This window comes from Solanum tuberosum, unplaced genomic scaffold (genome assembly GCF_000226075.1).
Source record: "Solanum tuberosum cultivar DM 1-3 516 R44 unplaced genomic scaffold, SolTub_3.0 scf00034, whole genome shotgun sequence".
NCBI lineage: Eukaryota > Viridiplantae > Streptophyta > Magnoliopsida > Solanales > Solanaceae > Solanum > Solanum tuberosum.
In genome coordinates this window covers 1,287,309-1,302,443 of record NW_006238962.1, presented here as the reverse complement: position 1 = coordinate 1,302,443, position 15,135 = coordinate 1,287,309, and the positions used below count along the sequence as shown (strand labels likewise).

Below are 15,135 nucleotides of genomic sequence, written 5' to 3'. Positions count from 1 at the left end.
TATCCAATGAAACATGTTGATAAATATAAATACAAAATGTGGTTAACATTTTATTATATCTTCATCAAGATTGAAAACAATTAGTCAAAACTCATATCTTCAAACTTAATTGGTTTGTTTCACAAAATAAACATCTCTAAAATATGATGGTAAAATTATGAGTTTAAAAAACTTTAGGGATTAAAGAGACTCATAGTTATATTTAAAAGATCAAAATAGATTTGTAATCATAAATGAGGGACAATTTTAGCTAAATATTTGGTGAAAGTATGAAAATTAGTATTTAATCCCTACGGTTAACAATACTTTCACATCAAGTCCACTCAATTTCTCTTTAGTCAAAACCCTCACCGGTGATTTCTCTAAGCTTCTCCGGTGAAATCGCCGCCATGAATCTCCGTATCGTCGACAAAGAGGAGCAAGACAATCGCTATGACCTCTTCGACGTTCACTTCCACAGCGATGTAATCAAAACAATGGTAACTCCCGATCCCGATATCATCACTCAATGGATCTCCGAAACTGAATCTTCTCACTCCGGCAATCGCCGTCTCATCGCGGGACTTGACGTGGAATGGCGTCCTAACTTCCACCGCAACCAGCAAAACCCGGTCGCCGTTCTCCAGATCTGCGTTGATCGGCGTTGCCTCATCATCCAACTCCTCTACTGTCGATCAATCCCGGAGTCTCTGTTCAATTTCCTCGGGAATCGGGAGTATGATTTCGTTGGAATTGGAATTGAGAGCGATGTGGAGAAATTGTTGGAGGATTATGAGCTGAATGTGAAGAATGTGGTGGATTTGAGAGGAATTGCTGCTGATGTTTATGGTATGAAGAATTTGAAGAATGCTGGGTTGAAGGAACTGTGCAATGTTGTTCTGGGGAAGGAAATTGTTAAGCCTAAATCTGTTACTATGGGTAGATGGGATAGTGAATGGTTGAGTTTGAATCAAGTTCAGTATGCTTGTCTTGATGCTTTTGTTTCTTCTGAAATTGCTAGGCACTTGAATGTTGGTGCTGCTGCTGCTTCTGCTTCTGCTTCTGGCTCCTAAAACTTTCTTCTGGGTTCTTCTTACGAAGATATTAGAATCCGACTATTTCGAATTTCTGGTTATGGATAGTAGAGAGGGAAAACACATGGGTGAAGTTTTAGTCTAATGTTGTTAAATGGATTTGAAGCGTATTTATTTACATACTGTAAAAGTAGTTTTCTTGTTTTTTTTTGCCAGCTCACGATCTAAACGAGTCGCACATACACTCTAGTACATGTTCCTCGACGCTGAGAGCACCCCTGAAGAGCAGCGGATTTCGTGACATTTCTGATTGGCTGTCTTGGGGGATTTCGTGACATTTCTGATTGACTGTCTTGTATTTCTAATAAGTTGTTTAATAGTTGGCATGTTGAATGTATACATAATATGATGGGTTGGTTTAGATTGATCCTTACCGAATGATGTTGAATTACTTCTATTTAATAGAATATTGGTAAAATCTCAAATCACAGATTTTCACGAAATCCATTACACCTTATTTTAGAGTTGTTACGTATTTTTTTTAATGTCACGTATAAACTTATTTGAAGGATAAATGGATATAAAAAGATAGTAATAAAATAAGATTATTAAATGATAAGTAAATGTGATCTATACTTTTATAATACTATCATAGTTTACAACAACATACCTAGTGGAATCTGAAGAGGTTATGTGTGTATGTAGTACGTTATTTGATAGACTCTCGACTTAAGTAAACATATCACATATCAAAAATCAAATACGCAAAATAAATACAAGTACCAAATTAAGGACATCAGCTTTCTCCCATTTACTATATATTTCATTAAGTTGATCTAGCACTTCTATCATTTATAAGAACTATTCAAAATCCTACTACGTGTAAAAGGACTTTTTTCAAGAAATCAAACAATATATAGTAACTTAATACTAATATACTAAGGCCGAGCGCGTTTAAAGGTTGATCCAAAGTGCCCTCGTGGGCTGCAACCCAGAAGAACTAAAAGCTCGAAGACCGGTTCCTTCTTTTACCTTCAGAGTGCCCTCGTGGGCTGCAATTCAGAAGAACTAGAAGCTCGAAGACCGGTTATTTCTTTTACCTTCAGAGTGCCCTCGTGGGCTGCAATCCAGAAGAACTAGAAGCTCGAAAGGACCGGTTCCTTTTTTTACCTTTTGGGAGAATCCAACAAACCTAAACTACAAATTTCTGTTCCTGATGGAGCCTCCCAATGTGAAGTTTTATTCTTCATCTCAGCAAATTCCCTCACACATTGATCCAATTTCATTCCATCAATTCTTCTTCTAGCTGCAGCAAGTTTTTTCCCCGCCACTCTGTCGAAAACTCTCTCCCACCCGCTCTCCCATTCAGCGCGAGCATCACATAGCTCGAGCGAGTTATTAGCCCAATCCGTCCAACTCCATCCTTTATCTAGTCTATTCATGGCAACCTCAACGCACGACCCGGTGCACGCGGGCGTGCACGGCCGGCATTTGGCCCCACTCAAGGGACCTCGACTAGAAAGCGCTGCAACTGGTACACCATAATGGGATGGTGGAAATTCGTACTGACGGTCCGTTACCACACAAAATGGAAGGCGCATAGTTAGGTAAGGAACTTGTTGAGTTGTAAGTTGGGCTTTGAATGCACTTTCTGAGTTGAGCTGAATACGCCCTGCTAAATCAAGCTGGGGTATCATGGAGAGCCTTGAAAGAGCGATCACAGACGTGTTATAGTCACCAACGCCAAAACGATCGTTCAGGCCTCCGTAGGAGGAACCTGGAGGGACGAGGTAGTGCCCAGGGATGAAGTTTTCGGGGCCTAGTGGTGAAGACCAGTAGCCATCAACTCGAGTTCGGACTATCCAGTCGTATGTGAAGTTGTTCTGTTTTTGATAGTCTTGGATCATTGTCAAACAACCCTCTACCAAATTGAAATATTGCAGCAACCCCTGCAATTGGTAACATTTTGGATTCACTGATTGTTTATGCCAAACCAAATTAATATATGTTATTGCCCGTAAAAGTAGCATTGATGATAGATATGACACATGGAAAAAATAGCATTTTCCGCTTTAATGGGCTACACCCATAACGAATTCAGATTAATCAAAATCCTAATATAAGTACCGAAGAAAGAAGTTATTTTCTTCATCATCAATATCACCTAATCCTAAGAAAATATTTTTGTTGAAAGTGTCATTTTTACCTAATCTAGACCCACCTATTAGATATTTAATTTGTCAAAGACCATTTGGATTTTGGTTTTGTACTTCTATTGGTTGCCAAATTTACACCAAACAAAATTTTACAAGCAAATACTTCATGCTTCTCCCTAAGGGTAGCAACATTAATATTATTTTAAAAGTTACATATTAATGCATTTATCTTCAACCTGACTCTAGAATCTTTTTTCATCTTTATAGTGAAATCATACAAAAAAATTTCCAACCTAACTTTTAGTATGAAAAAAGAAACTTACACAATTTTTTTTTTTAAACCATAAAAAGCTACTTTAATAATTTAATATAATTATTGATGTTTTAATTCACATAATTAAACATTAGATACATTGATTCTCAACTAACCCCAAAACCTCCCTTTGAAAAGTCATCTTTGTTTTATAATAGCAATGTTGGAATCAAACTTATAAACACTTTTCAACTTTTCCAATCATAATATTAAATAACTTCCCCCCATCAAAACTTAAATAAATAAAAAAAAATCAACTAGCTTTTTCGTACTCTACCACTAAAATTTCCACCAAAATCATTAATCGATAGGTCAAACCTTTAATGCAAAGTCATAAATCTACATGAAAACTAGTCTTAGAACGATCATCCCCTTAACAAAAAAGAAAATAAAAAAATCATACTCTTGAGTCGATGATCTATCTGAAGCGACTTTCGAAAGCATGAGCTATAATCCATGACGTTGATTACAAGTTCACGTGAACTCAACAATCGAGAGAGCCATTTTCGCCTCGATAATTACCTAAAAAAATTTGTCTATTGCCAACTAATAACATGACAGCAGCCAGCTAAAACCACCTCTCAACTTCCATTAAAAAGCTTTTTTTAGAATTGCGTTAGAAGCAACGAAAACGCCACCATTATCTCTTTGTTTCCATCCTAACAAACAAATACTCTTTTTCTAATTCAAAAAAATTTGTTAATTATTTTTAAAAAAATTAATAAATTAAAAAAAAAAAAACGAAGAACAAATACCTGTATTCCATTAGGTGAGTTTTGAGCTGTAAGAACTCGGAGTTGTGACTCAGTTTCCGGTATATTTTGTGGCCGGAAAATCCTAACGCCGGCGATTCTCCGAACAGATTTCAACAATGAAAGCTTATAAGCTTTAGAATCCAATGGACTATGAAGAAACAGATCAGAATTCGGATAAACTTTCAAAATTTTCTGGATAATTGAAGGCCCAGTAAGTTCAAACCTCCGGGCCCCACCTACTAAACACACAGCTATTCTCGATCGATCCAGCTCCTCCTTCTTCCGTTTCTTCTCCGATTCATCTGCAAATCTCGCCGGAAAATCATATTCTCCTCCGGGAACGTAACTGATAGTTGATTTTGAATTTGAGAAAGGATTGAATACTGCAACAGTTCCTCCACCAACAGAAGAGTAAAACACATAAACAATGAACAAAATTGGTGGTAATATCAACAATAACTTCTTCAAATTGAGATCTGAAATCCATTTACTACATCGATGAAGAAATTTTGAAGGATTTCTCAAAATATTCGTCATATTTCGAGTTTCGTTCATCTTTAACCAGAAATTTCTTCGCAGAAAATTGAATTTAACAATGAAATAATGGTGACTTTTCAACTACTATTGATGAAAGGATATTTCCTTTGCTTTTTCCATATTGTTGAATCATGAAGTAAACGTTGAATGCTTCTAACTTTTTTTTTTTCTGACTGGTTTTAAATAAAATGTGAATATGATAAGGATGATGATAATAATTATAGTAAAAAAAATAAAATTTTTTTTTTTTTTTTTTTTAGTAAATTGTGTGTAGGATATTTTGTGAGAAGTTAAATTCAAATATAAAATGTGTTCCACAAAGCAATTAGGAAAGTATAAATATAGTAAATATCAATCTATCTCTCTTTTAATTTTAGTTAATGAAAAATATATATAACTTGTTGATGAAGCATTTTTATCGGAAGAGTCGTAGCAGGATGAATAAGATATTTTTATCGATTAGATAAGAGCGCGAAACTCTTTGAATCTCACTATAAGGATTTTTCTGTTTTTCTCTATTGAAAATAGCCAGAACTAGAAAATGTATATTATAATATAAACTAGAACAAATGAATATAAACTCTAGACATAAATTAAATAAATAAGTATCAAATAACAAATCTTAAACAACTTAGAATTTCTATTTGGACTTTGTATTATTATTCCAACAATCAAAACTCTACTTTTTTTTTGTTTCCCATCCGATACCCACATTGAAGCCTAACTAAATTTAAATTCGCACTAGAAAATTTCACGTTAAAAAATAAAACATTTTCTAACAAAGATGACTTCATACCCAAAAGTCGAAACTCGAGAGCTCTTCATTAATCTAATACAAGTATCAGAGGGTGAATGAAAAAAATGACTTTTTATTTTAAAAATACAATTATTGTAACAAAAGTTTGAAATATTGATAAGTTACCTAAAACTCAATTATTCAAAATCTTTAAATTTTGTCTCGTGGAATTTTTTTGTCGACATCGATTAATTGGGAAAGTATTTTAAAGAGATAATCCAAAAAACTTTTTATAAGAGTATTTTCTTCCACATGTTATCTTGATAAATAATATGATCGTATAAAAAAGAGTACATACTTTTAACATCTACCATAAGACCTTTTAATATTAAAAATAATTATTTTTAGTTCAAATCAATAAAAAATATTATTCGTTTGATATGCAGAATAGAATAAACTAAGTATATATTATGATTGTGATTAATTATCCTATTTTTATAAATAAATAAAATAATAAATAGTGAAATAAAATATAATTATTTTAAATTAACTAATACATATAATCAAAAACACGAAATTAAAAAAATTATATATATATACATATATATATATATATATATATTTAAAATTATTACTTATTATTTCACCAACCAAATAACCAATTAATGTCTCATCAATGGCCAATAGACTAGAACAATTTCAATCTAGTGATCTCATGGCCTATTGTCCACTTTGATTTTTCCTTCAATGTAGACTATAGAATAAATAAAAAATAAATTTAGCAAATATTCCTAGATACTTACCGCAACAACAACAATAATATATTGGTATAATTTTATTAATAGATATTAAAAAACATAGATATTCACAAATCTTATCTTTACCTTATATAAAGTAGAGAAATTATCTTCGATAAACTCAATCACTTGGACAACAATAATAACAACATATACAATGAAATTTTACTAAGTAGAATCTGAAGATGATACAATGTAAGCATACCTTACTATTATATTGTGAAAGTAGAAATATTCTTTTCGAAAAATCTCCAACTCAAGTATATCAATAATTTACGAATAAAGTAAATACTTTCTTAAAGAATTTTTAATTGCACTAATTACAATTACTGTTTCAGTGAATATAGGGGAGAATATAGGTCTGAAAACATGAAATCACGTGAACAACTAATATTTTACAGTAATCTAATATAGTATATAGTTGCTATTTTTATTTTTATAAAATATGACGACGACAGTGGTGCTCACATACGACTTAAAATTAATTAATTAATTAATTTTCCAAGGCAAGTATGTACTAATTAATCATATAATGTAGGACTACAACAATTAATTATTTGACCAAACAATTATAAAATAATAAATATGGTATAGGAATATTGCCACGTCTACATTATTATAATTACACACTATTTCCCTAATAGGGATGCTAATTGTTAGACGTTTCAATTATGGACACTAAATTATTGAAGAGCTTGCATTAAATCAAGTATTATCATTTGCGTATCGGATTAGTCGAGCTCCTACGTGAACGTTAGATATTTGATGATTTTTTTTCCCAAAAAGGAACCATTTACACACTACTAAAAAATTACTATTTTTCATTCAAAAAAATTTCATTAGAAAAATAACAGTAATAGTTTTGTCACACAGATAAATTCAAAAGCTTTCAATATTTCATTTCCACGATGTGTTTTTTTAATGAGGTGATTTGACGAAAAGTTAATAAAAAAAAAAGAATTATGTTTTATAAAATAAATCTTTCATTAACAATAGAAAATCGTCTCTATTAGAGAAAAAATATTTATTTCTAATAGAGACGATTTTCATACGATATTTGATGATTTAATTAATTTGAATGTGCATAGCGCAAAGCTCAATTAAAGGAGAACACTTTCCGCCATAATATTTTTAATATTCAAAAGTCAAATTCTAAACTCATTAATGATGAACTCGATTTCTCTTGGGGGTTTCTTTTTCACAAAAAATAATATATATTGATTGTATACATTATACTAAGAAATTGAGTATATTATAAAAAATTAAAAAAATTGATTACGTTGTCAGTGTATAGACCTCAAAACTCCCTCTAAAACAATATTACAATTTTCTGATAAAATATGTATTTAAATAGAATTATAAACGTGAATGAAATATCCAAAAAAAAAGAAAGGGTAAAACAAAAGTTGTAAATTATATCCAAAAAAAGTTCTGATTTAATGTTACACTATTACATTTACAAAAATGCAAATTACTTTAATGTCAGTTGAAATCACATGATTACCAAAAATAATAAATAGCTGAAATCACATGTATGCTTGAGATGAAAGGAATTAAAAAATTAATCATCATTTTTTCCAACATGAGGGTGTTAATATACAGCAAACTCATGATTATTTAAAAGAGGCTACTTAATTAGTCATCATTTTCCCAACATAAGGATATTTATAATCTACAAATTGTGTTTATAAATATAAATGGTTCTTAATCTTTCAAGATTAATATCTAGATTTTCAATTTAGGATGTTGGGAAAAAATGGATTTAATTAAGGAAAAATTACTATAATATACAACTTAAGTTTTTAATTAACCGTATATACATATACTTATATTTAATTACAAATATAGTTTTAAAATTACAAACTTAACAAATTAATTAATTTTTTAATTTAAGTTAATTATTCAGTTTCCGAATTTTCTCTCTCCCTCCTTATAGGAATTTGTGCCTAAATTTATGGATGTTTTTTAATTCGACACGTTACTTCCTTTGATAAATAATTATTTTTATTATTATTATTATTATTATGTGATGCAATCTAGGTAAGGTAAAAGTAAAATATTGATATACTTGAGTTTTTTAATTCGACACGTTACTTCCATCATTATTTCTTAATTTTACAAGTGACTGATATTTAATTTAATATAATTTTTATTTTTATTTTTATTCCTTATATGATACAATCTAGGTAAGGTAAAAAGAACATACTTATACTCTTTTCAATATTACTCCTTCCCTAGTTAGTCACGCTATTTAGAATTCTTCCTTCTCTTTGTTGTTCATCTTGTATTCCTAATATACTTACAACAAAACTTTGAAGAACTTGGTAAGACACAATAAAGTTTAAGAACATTTTCACAACTAGAAAATTAAAACTAGTAGAGAAACTAGAATCAGGAACAAATTAGAAAAAATATACGAAATATTTTTTCTTAAAGAAGAATTGTTGTCAATCTGTGTTTAAAGAATCTTACTGATTCCAACAAACTTTGCAGAAACACGAAGTTACCAAAGTTTAATGAACCAATGAAGAATAGAAGAACATAAATTAATTCACAAATCTAAAATTTGTAACACATACCAGAATTTGGAAAATCAGAAAGAAGATCAAGCCCACCGAATGCACAGTGTCCCCTTAAGGAAATTATTCCCCTCTAGTATCCGAGGTTTGATTTGGAATATGTCCTCCCATGATAGAATGATCTCAATCACCAGTGTATTGATACCCAAAACGCTGGTGTCAGCGAGCCACTTAATGGCAGTAAAGTACACTTAGAATACTAGATTTAGTAGTAGAAGAAGTCCAGAAAAATTCTATTTAAAATGAGAGGAAATTCCTCAATTTATAGAAAACAAAGGGTAGTGTGAAAAAGTTCTTATTGTGCCTTACCGGAAAGGTAACAAACCTTTGGAAAAGTTACAATCTTTCGGAAAGGTCACCACCTTTCATAAAAGTCACAACTTTTCATAAAAATCACAACTTTTTCATAAAAGTTGCAACTTTTCATAAAAGTCACAACTCTTCATAAAAGTCGCAACTTTTCATCAAAGTCACAACTCTTCATAAAAGTCGCAACTCTTCATTTTTCATTCACACATGTTAAAACCCAACAATTTTCCTTCTTTTTTTCTGTTTCTCCATTGTTGTGTTTCTTCTGTTTCTCCATTATTGCGTTTTATAATTCTTGCACCATTGCATAAAGAAAAGGCGAATGAAGCTTCTATTTCTGAAAACTATCAACATGATAGTGATTTTGAAGATTAAATGCAATTTTCAAAAGATTAAGATTAAATACAGATTCTAAAGCATTAGAAAAATCGCGTAAAAAGGTAATTATTTAACTCTAAATTGAATCTCTTTTGATCTAAATAAACTTGGACACCCATATCGTTATGACTCTTCATTGGTGGAGATGGATCATTCACGACGTATTTGAGTTCTAAATGAAACATGGTCGTGTCCACACCCAATTGAGAAGATATAGTATGCATCAAGCCTTCGTATTTGGTGTTTGCATCATACATCACTCCTTCGATATCATAATTCATGTAATTACCTGTATAAAATTACAAATTATCAATCAACTTCATAACTTAGCAGAATGCATTTCATACATAAATTAAATTACACAGTTTATAATAATGGTCACTTAGCTTTATATATATGTATATATATGTTGGTATTAATTATTGGTGGTTAGTATGGGAATTGATGGTATACATACGGGTGTTGTTTTTAAGTAGTTGTCAGACCAACATTTTCACCAAAAACAAAACTACATAATACCTTTGAGATTGCTTATGGTGTTTATAAAATCATAATTCAGACTATCAATTTCACCACACAAATTAGCCAACTCAATATTTATTTAAACATGTTATATATACCAAATTAGGCAAATTAATACACCACAAATACATTGTCACCAAATCATGTACCACAATTGGTAACTATCAGTTACCAAATGACTTACCAAAACATAATTTACACTGTCATCTACACTAAAGTATGCAACTCAATATTTCTTTAAACATGTTATATAAATCAATTCAGGTAAATTAATACACCAATCTGATGTACGATAATATTTACAGCAACACTTATCAAATCAGATACCAAAAAACTTATTAAATCTGACACCAAAAAATTTACCAAATCAGACACCACAATTTCACTTACCAAATAACTTACTATTTCACATACTAAATCACACACCAAAACATTATTCATAATATCAATTACACAAAATAATTTACACCAAATCACATACCAAATGTCATTGTATTTATTCACCCCAACAAAAACTACATAATAAACTTGATATGAAATTTGATTTTTATAAAAAATATAATACACAAGATCAACTAAACGAAATCATCTACACCATCATTAAGCATTATAAACAACACATAATTCATTAATTTTGTTAGCTATAATATGTACAAAAATATTAATTTTTAACTTGGTTTTTACACAGGGTCAAAAAATTACTAATTACACCAAAACACATATCATAAGTATTTGAAAATTAAGATATAAAATTTGTTATCACACCAATCAGACAAACAAATTCACCAACACACATATCAAAATATTGATTGAACTTGATATATTGTATAAGGCCTTAAAAAATATCAATAACAAAATATCACACACAAAAACAAATTATTTATTTATGTTCTTTATATAAGGCATGTACCATACCAATTACATCTGATCACATACCAATTTTTTTTTTTAATTAGATACACCAATACACGTATCAGAATTTTAACTTGAAGTTGGTCTTTATATAACCTCTAAATATTAACAATAACATCATATTGATTTTTGCTGTTAATATAACATATGCAACATACCAATTAAACCGTTTTGATGCCAGCATGCATACTTAAGTTGTATTGTTTTATACACACAGTAACCAAAAGTTTATATTCTATACCACCAAAAACCTAATAATATAACAAAACCCTAATATTATACCAAAAACTATTACCAATATTTAATGTTTATTCAACAATAAAATTCATCCAATCGATGTATCATGCTATTAATGAAATTATATAAATTTTATATTACACCACAACAAAGTACAATATAAACAAACGGCTAATTATCAAAAACATTAAACACATATGGTGAGAAAAATCAAATATATCAACAACGTAAAAAAAAATCAATTCAATCATTTTTATTCACATACCATCCATTTTCAATAGTTGATCAGAGTAGTCAAGGAGTTTTATTTTTGTTAGAAACCTCTCTTCATGAGAGAGAATATTTAACAAATCTGAGTAAATCAGGGAAGGTAAAATAATTGGAGAAAATTAAGGGATATGTGATAATATGGCAGACTCGTTCTACGTTTTTTTTTTTAAAAAATAAAATCTAATTCTACGTTTCTTTTTAAAAAAAAATAATTCTAATTTTGTAAAAAAACTATTGCTATATAAGTGGAAAAAAAAGTATTGTTATATAGTAGTAATTAAGGTACTTAAGGTGTATACTTAAGTTTTTTGCCCATTAATTAAATGATAAGAAGAACCTTTTAAAATTGATTGATCTTAGTCAAAACGTCTTTTAATATGACCGCTTATTTCTTTTGATTGAATATGTAAACTTAAATTTAATCCATATCAGGATTTTTTAATTGAATATGATAATTTTATACAAAAACGCTATAAAGTGTTTATCTGAAGCGAAAGACATTATCCACAAAGTGAAAGCGTAATGAAATTGATTTCTACGTTATTGTATTAGTCTTACTTACCACAACGATCTGTGATTGAAAACATATAAAGCATATGGTAACCTTAATTAGTGGAGGGAAGACCAGTATATAAAAGTTAAGATTTATTATTTAAGTACGTTTATCAAATAATCGATCTAACATACAAAATTTATTCTTCATTAAATATTAGTAATGTGTTTTCTATTATTTAGGCTACACACTGATTAATAAAAAGTCTTAACATTTTCTCACTTGACATAATGACCACATAACACCAATATTTGATGACACATTCATTTTCTATTATGTCCATCATACATACCATAATATGAAAAATTATTAATGTGAATTATGACGGTTATACATAATTTTGTGCTACATAATTGCTTCTATATACTACAACATCAGCAACCTATCAACCATGCTCATAAGCTATAAGACATTTACTATTATAGTCCACAATAATATTTCATTAAGACTTATTCTATAATATCTCAAAATAATAATGTGTACATCTATTTGAAAAATAGAAAACTATTGATGTATATCAGAAAATCATAATTAAGTTTAAAGTGTCAAAAAATCATAAACAAATCAATCATAAATATAATTAAGACTCATTATATGTACATATTCTTTAAATGTCTACGATTGTAATTAAACTTTCATTAATAGATCTACAATTTGAGATCATTTTAATTGACACCTATCGTCTCTAAATCTCCTCTCTTTAATGACAAAATACTTTTAATTCATAATTTTGATACCTTTAAAGTATTTATCATTTTTAGAAAAATAATACTACTATAGAATAACCATCATGAATTATATGTAGTAACTTGATATTGGCGTCGACAATTTAAGTCATCAAATAAAATTCTACGGTCATAATGCGTGAATAGTGACTACAAACATAATATCACAATTTTTTGTTTTCATAATTGATAATTTGACAATTTAATACTTAACATTATTTTATATTACTGCTTGTTCACATAATATGAACAAATATAAAAATGATATTGAAAATTTATCAAAAGAATTATTCTACAAATTAAAAGAGGTAATGTTGAACAATAGTACTTATTCTTGATCAATGAGAGACACTAGAAACAAGTAAAAGAAGAGTTTCAATTGCTATTTGGGGAACCATGATCCAACAGTTTTATAATTAAACAAGATTAATTACTGACAACAGAAAATTGTAATAAGTTTTTTTTTAAGGCCTTAGGGATTGGGCTCCCTTTATGGAAGGTGGTCTGAATCTCTAGAGTGCGTGTATTTATTTGTTTAATGATAATATTTATAATTTATTAAAAAGAAAAAAGAATAAAAAAGACCAAACTAGCCTCGACACCCCCTTTTCAAAGACATGGTTGACACTAGAACCTGCAACCTCGACATCCCGACCTTCTCATCTCCCTGCAGGGCAAGTGAATGTTGTATCAAACTGTTCCAAATTCCAATAGGATTTAAACTGCAGGGTGATGAGACGGCTAGAGGTGTCGAAGCTGCAGGTTCTAATGTCAATCTCTCTTCACAGTGTAACTCTACAACTTCGATTTTTATTTTAAAAGAAAAGAATATAAGGTAGATATGTTTTATTATGTAAAGGAAAGAATATTATCAGAAAGATTGTCTAAAGCGTAAAATTTGATTTTAAAAAAATGTATATTAACATTTTTGTATGTTTCGAATCAAATTTAGCTAAATTATCGCAAAAAGATTTAATCGGATGCCTATGAATATGATTAGGTGTGTATGATGAGTAATCTCCTATATGGTAAATTTTGCGAAGGATAAATTTTTATCGTTGTGTTGTATTTTGAGGTAAGACAGAACCCTCCTCTTATATATATATACACTATATATGGTAATAAGAAAATATCTTAATTTAAATCAAACAACATAATGTAAATGTTGCAGATTGCTAACAATTGCGATTTTAGGCTATTTTCAATTATGTAACTTTATGAAAGCTTTGACCATAGTATAATTGAAGTTATATTCATATGATTTAATTTTTCCATCATTAAAAGTGAAACTCTAGAAATTAATTTCCCCCCCCATGATTTCTCATGTTTAATTTGACTTTTGAATGATTACAAGGAAATGCAGTTATCAATCTTTTATTACATAGAAAGTTGTGTTACGAAAAAAAGTTAAACATATTGAAGCTTGGTGAAATTAAAATTGAATGACATTCATTGCTTCTATATTAAAAAAGTCAGAGTTTTATATAGGTAAGCATATTCTACACTTGAGTACAACAGTATAAACTGACTAAGTGTGCAAGTTCAATCACAGGTTACCAAAGCTGCAACCAATATGTTCTTGGGTAATCATTTCGAGTCGATTTTGCATCATAACCCTGTTAAAATAAGGAGGAACACGCAACAGGTGGAGGCATGTTTGTGCAGAAGGCAAGTGTTCACAAGACTCTGAGGTTCTAGAGATGCAAAGTCTAGAATCTAAACCTCGAAAACCCTCTAGAGGTAGATACCTTATAGAAGTCCAGAAGAAAAGAAGCACTTTTCTTTGCTCAGCAGACATACACTTAACTATCTGCACGCAAGGAAAGAAAATAAATAAATATGTGTTAGAAAGAGCGGGTTAAAGTGTGAAGTTGTAAATAATGTGATGATATATGACCTTCCAGAACCAGGATATTTGATGATCATTTTCTTCGTATCCATTGTAATCGGTATGTGCTTTCCAATCTTCAACAGAAATAGCAGCTCCACTCCCATCAAACATTTTGTCAAGATCTTCAAGATATAAACTCCGAAACAAGGAAGTTTTGATACTTGAGGTAGTTATATCAGAAAAACCTTGAGAAAAATGAGCTATCTGCGAAGCAATTGATATGACAAAACGATGTTGAATAAGGAGATTAACATACTGCTTCCTATTCTTACTGTTCACGACAATATCTTTCCCATCGGGACAAAGCTCGATTGTTGTTCTGGGCCCCAATTCTTCAACATCATAAGCGAAGGTCAAGCTAAGTATATCTTGATCCACCGTCTCAGGATCCATCTCGAGTATCTTCTTCTAGCTACTGTACAAGGAGGGATCTGCATCCCGAATATCCTCCA

The 15,135-nt window shown here is 30.0% G+C and overlaps 2 protein-coding genes across 2 annotated transcripts; one reads left to right on the top strand and one right to left on the bottom strand.

The window, feature by feature from the left end:
- The first annotated feature begins 219 nt into the window (after positions 1-219).
- LOC102580822 (Werner Syndrome-like exonuclease) lies at positions 220-1,446 on the top strand. Its single transcript, XM_006342484.2, has one exon. It carries the CDS (start codon positions 390-392, stop codon positions 1,050-1,052), a length of 663 nt encoding a protein of 220 aa, XP_006342546.1. The 5' UTR covers positions 220-389; the 3' UTR covers positions 1,053-1,446.
- A 296-nt stretch (positions 1,447-1,742) lies between these two features.
- Positions 1,743-4,952, bottom strand: LOC102580473 (uncharacterized). The gene is made up of 2 exons (XM_006342483.2): positions 4,238-4,952; positions 1,743-2,962 (listed from the first exon to the last, which is right to left on the bottom strand). The coding sequence occupies exons 1-2, from the start codon at positions 4,790-4,792 to the stop codon at positions 2,180-2,182; spliced, it is 1,338 nt and encodes a 445-aa protein (XP_006342545.1). The 5' UTR covers positions 4,793-4,952; the 3' UTR covers positions 1,743-2,179.
- Positions 4,953-15,135: the final 10,183 nt, after the last annotated feature.

Coding starts and splice junctions, on each gene's coding strand:
- LOC102580822 (XM_006342484.2), top strand. CDS start 390: ATGAATCTCCGTATCGTCGACAAAGAGGAGCAAGACAATCGCTATGAC.
- LOC102580473 (XM_006342483.2), bottom strand. CDS start 4,792: ATGAACGAAACTCGAAATATGACGAATATTTTGAGAAATCCTTCAAAA. Junction 2,963..4,237: donor ACTCACCTAATGGAATACAG/GTATTTGTTCTT, acceptor TACCAATTGCAG/GGGTTGCTGCAATATTTCAA.